The sequence below is a fragment of the Acanthisitta chloris genome, unplaced genomic scaffold (assembly GCF_000695815.1).
Source record: "Acanthisitta chloris isolate BGI_N310 unplaced genomic scaffold, ASM69581v1 scaffold5251, whole genome shotgun sequence".
Taxonomy (NCBI): Eukaryota; Metazoa; Chordata; class Aves; order Passeriformes; family Acanthisittidae; genus Acanthisitta; species Acanthisitta chloris.
This window is the reverse complement of record NW_008657585.1, coordinates 46,495-52,592: the sequence shown is the minus strand read 5'-3', so window position 1 is coordinate 52,592 and position 6,098 is coordinate 46,495. Positions and strand designations below refer to the sequence as shown.

The window sequence follows — 6,098 nt, the reverse complement described above, 5'->3', positions numbered from 1 at the left end:
TGGTCTAGTGACCATGGTAGGGTTGGGATCGATGATCTTTGAGGTCTCTTTGAACCTGGGTGATTCCATGATTCTATGTCATTTGTGGGGCAGTATTCCCAGGATGGTTGAGGTTGGAGGCACCTCTGGAGGTCATCTAGTCCAACCTCTCCTCAAGGAGAGGCATCTAGAGCAGGTTGTCAAGGCTGTATCCACTTGGGGTTTGATTATCTCCTTGGGTGGAGACCTCAGAGCCTCCTGGGCTGACTTTCTCAGCCTCTGACCACAGTCAAGGTGTGTTTTCTCCTACTATTTCAGCCCCTTGACTGACAGGATCCTTCTCTTCTCCTTCCAGGGCTCAGTGACACCTTCAACATCGACACCAAGAGGCCCAAAATCATCTGTGGCTCGAAGGAAGCATTTTTTGGCTACACAGTGCAGCAACATGATATTGGGGGCAAGAAATGGTGAGTGAGCTCTGTGCTGAGCTCTGAGGAGGTGAAGATCCACACCAACCCACCCCAAACCACTGCTTACCTCCTCCTGCTCTACCTCAGCCCAGTTTGTGGTGGGAAATTCTGTGCCACACTCTTGGGGGTGGTGGTGCAGAATCAACCTGGGTGAAGGAGAGCAGATAAAGCCTTTTCCTTCCAAAAAGAGGAGGTTGAGGTGGGCGATAACAATGTGATTGGTTTGGGGGATGTGTATGGAGAAGATGTGTCCAGATGCTGTGCACTTTGCTCCAGGCAGGAGCTGCTCCGGGCTTCTTGGACTCCAACCCATGTTGGAAATCCATGCTGATTTTGCTACAGGCAGGTTCATGGATCCTCAGGGCTCCTTGGACTCCAACAGTGGCTGGAAACCCATGAGGAAGGGCTGAGGGAGTTGGGCTTGTTTAGCCTTGAGAAGAGGCTCAGGAGTGACTTCATGGCTCTCTCCAACTCCCTGCCAGGGGTTGAAGAGAGGTGGAGAATGTTTCTCCTGCCATGGCTGCAGGGAGAGGACTAGAGGGAATGGCCTTGAGCTGAGCCAGGGCAGAGTCAGAGGAGATGTTAGGAGAAATGTTTTCCCTGTGAGGGTGTTCAGACACTGGGGTATTGTCCAGGGAGGTGGTGGAGTCACTATCCCTGGAAGTGTTGAAAGCATCTGGACCAGGTAATGGTAGTCTCCTCTCCTCCAGCCTTGATGATTCTATGACCCAGATGTACCTGCTCTGGGCTGTGGTCACCTCCACCAGGACCAATAGGTCAGGCACTGGAATATTGCCCAGGGAGGTGGTGGAGTCACTATCCCTGGAAGTGTTGAAAGCATCTGGACCAGGTAATGGTAGATATGGTTTAGGGCTTACAGCAGTGACAGGTTAAGGCTTGGACTCTCCAGCCTTGATGATTCTATGACCCAGATGTACCTGCTCTGGGCTGTGGTCACCTCCACCAGGACCAATAGGTCAGGCACTGGAATATTGCCCAGGGAGGTGGTGGAGTCACTATCCCTGGAAGTGTTGAAAGCATCTGGACCAGGTAATGGTAGATATGGTTTAGGGCTTACAGCAGTGACAGGTTAAGGCTTGGACTCGATCTTAGAGGTCTCCTCCAGCCTTGATGATTCTATGACTCCATCTGATATGGGACACAGTCCTCCCCCCTTTCTTTGCTTGAGAATGTGGCTATTTACCCAAATAAAGGCTTTTTTTGAAAAGAGATAAGGAATTTCAGGCAGTCTGACAACACAGCAGCTCCTGGCCAAAGTCACCAGACCTCAATATAAACAAGGCTTGAGTAGTTCCAGGAACTACAGCAAATTCCCTCAGCATCTTCGGCTCAGGACCTGGGTGAGGAGCTGATGTTAACAGATGATGTTGAGTCTTCTATCCTCATCTCCCTGTTTAGAATGCTGGAGAATATCTGGTGTCACTATGCTCCTAACTCCTAAGGGAATCTGATCCTTCCTTGGTGTCTCCATCCCTCACCCACTTCAGGGCATGGCTGAGGTGATGGGATGAGGACTGCCATGTCCAGGGCAGTTGATGTGATGCTTCCAGAGCTCTTTATTTGTCCAGAGCTCTTGCTGTGAGATGTTTTATCTTAGGAAGGGAGCCAAAGCCCTCAAAAATGTGGTGGTATTTGCAGTGGCGTCTGCAAGCGGCTCCAAGTCCACAGAGGTGTCTGCCAGGTCAGGACTGAAGGATGTTCAGAGATCACAGTTCTAGGAGGAAGATAAGAAACAGGAACTAGGTGTCTTTGCCATCACATTCCTCCTTGAGGCTTCTTCTGGAGAACTTCCTTGTTCCATATCTCGTTTCATCCTGAACATGTCAAATCCCTGGGAGTGTCCCAGGCCAGGTTGGATGGGGCTTGGAGCAACCTGGGCTGGTGGGAGGTGTCCCTGCCCATGGTAGAGGGTGGAATGAGATGAGCTTTAAAGTCCTTTCCAACCCAAACCAGTCTGGGATCCTGGAGACAGGCTGGGAGTGCTGGGAGTGTTCAGCCTGGAGAAGAGAAGCTTCAGGGAGTCCTCAGAGGCCCTTCCAGGGCCTAAAGGGACTCCAAGAGGGACGTGGGTCAAGGGATGGAGGGACAGGGCACAAGGAATGGCTTCTCACTGTCAGAGGGCAGGGACAGATGGGATGTTGGGAAGGAATTGTTCCCTGTGAGGTGCTGAGGCACTGGCACAGGTTGCCCAGAGCAGCTGTGGCTGCTTTTTTTTTTCCAGGCCAGGTTGGATGGGGCTTGGAGCAACCTGGGCTGGTGAGAGGTGTCCCTGCCCACGGGGATGGAACCAGCTGAGCTTTAAGATCTCTTCCAACCCAAACCACTCCAGGATTTCTGAGGGATCCTGTGCAATTCCCTCCCAGCCCTCAGGGTCAGGTTACCCTTGGGACAGCAACAGTACCTGAACCATTGGGTGTTAAGTGCCTGCATGAGTTGGTGTTGCTGCTCTACACTGCCCCAAGTGACCTCTCGGAGGGAGATTGGTGGAAAACACCCACTTTGGGGCTCTGTAGCCCAACTGGATCTGAAAGTGCTGGTTTAGGCGTGATCCTGGTTCCACCCCAGCAGAAGGACTCCAATTCCTGTGCCATTTGGAGTCTCTGATGGTTCTTCTCATGCCTTTGAACTTCCACCATCACTGATGAAGTAATCAAGGGCTGGAGATCAGTGAAGTGAGGATTTTTCCCCCTTTCCCTAGCAGGACACTGGTTCAAACACCACATTTGGGTCATTTTGTCCCTTGTCTCACTTCTCCTACCAACCTCAAGCAGGACATAGAATTAGTTTTGCCTCCTGTTGGTTCCTCTGCATGACAAAATGGACTTCCTCTGCCCAGGAGATCCATAAGTAGAACATTAGTGTTGAAGCTGCAATTAGGTAGCGTCAAATGGCCATGAAATATGTGTCTGCACATGAAAAATGAAGCCACCATGACTCACTCTGGTCAAAGAAGAAATGACTCAAACTCTAGAGTATAAACCAAAATGGTCCTGAAGGAGCTGGATGAGGATTGTCCTGAGCTCCCACCAAGCCCAGGAGCTGCCAGGAGACAGAAGCCATGGAGATGCTGAGCTGAAACCCGAATTGGTGGTAGAACAGAAGCCAAATGAGCATCTTTCCATGCCATCCCAAAGGAATTCACCAGAAGCCACTGAAGAGATCTGAGCCACTAAATGGTTAGCTCAGAGCTTCATATAGGAGCAACGTGCAGGGACACAGCTGCCAAATTCCTTGGAATCTGAGGACTTTGGCACTTCTCCTTCAGTCTGAGCCTTTTAATGCTGCTTTTGGCAGCTGTGGATGGTTTTAGAAGGGCTTCAAAGCAGCTTTTATATGTCTATATCTGTCTTGATGTGTATCTATAGGTGTTTAAAGGCATATTTAAGTGTGCAAAATATGTAGAATATTCTCCAGGTGTTTTCTAGTTGTGATTTTCCCCCTTTTCCAAGCTTTTTGAGGAAGGAGCCAAATTTAGGGGCTGCAACTGCAACTCACAGAGTGGAAAATCTATGAGGAAAGAATTCGGATGATTAAACTCCAGGGGGGGAAAAAACCCACTTGGATATTCAGTGCTCAAACAGCTCATCCAGTTGGGGGATGACTTTGCTCTGCTACATGTCTTCCAGTAGCTTTGAGACTTCCCTCTCAATACTTTCTCCCTCTTTTTCATTAAGATGGAGGTGATTTCTCTAAGTATTTGCATGGAGAAGATGACAACAAGTTCCTGGAGCTCATCCTGAGGTGCTCCAGAGTTAAGTCAGACAGTGGCTGGTGAACCCTGGAGTGTTCCTGGTGCAGACAGAGCAAGAAGTGCCCAATGTTGTGTGGTCTGAGCTTCCCCAGTGCCCATCTTTAGGCAAACTGGGAGCTCCCTGTGCTGCTGTGTTTGAAGCAGCATGACCTGGAGGTAGTTTCAGTAGCATAAGGAGGTTCTGTAAGGGTGGAGATGATCATAGCATTGATCCAAAGTGTTGAATTGGGTTAGTGCTGCTCCTCTACCCCAAGTCATGTTTCACTTCATGTCATTTTGGGGTGTTTAAGGTATGAATCAAGAGTTCAGGAAGTCTTGGTGCTGTGGATGGATTTGTGTGGGCAAAGGAAGTGGTGGAATCAAACACACAAAGAGTCTCCACAAGTGCACATGGGACAGATGTCCCTCAAGTATGGAAGTTGTCATCCCCATGGGTTCTCTTCTCATGCAGCACATTGAGTTGAGAGGAAAAATGGTCTTAGAGGTCCAAGAGCAGGGAAAAAGGCAAAGAAAAGTTCCTTCCATCTTCATCTTCACCTCCCAATGTCTTTTCTTGGTTGCTCCTCACCGTCCCATGAGCAAGAGCTGTTTGACACCTTAAGGAAGGGCAAAAGGAGCCATTTCAACCACTGCTCTCATCTTTCCGTTGTCACCAGCCCCCCCTAGAACAGAAGTAGGAGAGGGAGAAGGGGCTTGGAAGAATCTTTCTGGCTGCTCAGTACAGACAGCAACATCTGTGCTGCTGCACACAGCGAGTGCCAGGACTCGGTGTCTGCATTGAAAGTTTCCAGCTATGCAAAAAATGAGGCTTGAGAAGGACTGGCTGGGGAAGGAAAACCCTGGGAATAAACAGTCATTAGCCCTCAAAAGCTGGAAAAATAATAAATAGAGCATTCCTGAGCTGGCTGAGGCCAAAGCTTCATTGCTGCTGGCATGGCTGGGGAGAGGGTCCCACTTGGGCTCCAGGGTCTGTGGGTTGAGTGATTGGGTGCTGGATGCTCCCTAGGTGCTCTCCCCATTCTGAGTTCATGTCTCAAGCTGTCCAACCCCACTTTGGGGGTGTTATGGAGCCTCAGTGCAGGGTTTGGCCCCCCTGAACCTGCTCTTGTGCTTCAAGGTCTGTGGGTTGAGGGATTGGGATGTTGGATGCTCCCTAGGTGCTCTCCCCATCCTGAGCTTGTGTCTCATGCTGTCCAACCCAACTTTGGGAGTGTTATGGAGCCTCAGTGCCGGGTTTGGCCCTCCTGAATCCCCATTTGGCTTCAAGGGGGTCGAGTGACTGGGGTGCTGGATGCTCCCTAGGTACTCTCCCCATCCTGAGCTCATGTTTCATGCTGTCCAACCACACTTTGGGGTGTTATGAAGCCTCAGTGCAGGGTTTGACCCCCTTGAACCTCCCCTTGGGCATAAAGGTCTGTGGGTTGAGTGACTGGAGTGTTGGTTGTTCCCTAGAGTCGAGTGATTGGGGTATTGGATGCTCCTTAGGTGCTCTCTCCATCCTGAGCTTGTGTCTCATGCTGTCCAACCCAGCTTTGAGGGTGTCATGAAGCCTCAGTGCAGGATTTGGCCCCCCTGAGCCCCTGGACCCCATCTTGTGCACATCTCCCCCTGCCTTTCCGAGTGCTCCTGGAGAGGTCCAGGCCTGAGCCCCATCCCTGCAGCTCCTCCAGGCACAGACATGACGTTTGCAGTGTGAGCAGAGCCAAAGGGAAAAGGAGGAGGGAAAAAAAAGAGAGCAAAATCTGCTTGGTGGATTTAAGGGCTATAATTGTGCTGATCTGGAAAAACAGTTCAAGCTTTGCTATTTCCTTACTACTGCAAAGGCTTTTTGGCTGGAATTCTCCTGTGGTTTGGCCACCACTTGGGGCTTGGATTGT

The 6,098-nt window shown here is 50.4% G+C and overlaps 1 protein-coding gene across 1 annotated transcript in view; it reads left to right on the top strand.

Moving 5' to 3' along the window:
* Positions 1 to 312: 312 nt before the first annotated feature.
* Positions 313 to 6,098, top strand: part of ITGA11 (integrin, alpha 11) — a gene marked incomplete at its 5' end in the record, with an annotated part of 43,685 nt that continues 37,899 nt past the window's right edge. Inside the window, one exon of the mRNA XM_009084768.1 lies at positions 313 to 446. Within this exon, the coding sequence (XP_009083016.1) occupies positions 313 to 446 (134 nt within the window). The remainder of the gene's footprint in view (positions 447 to 6,098) is intronic.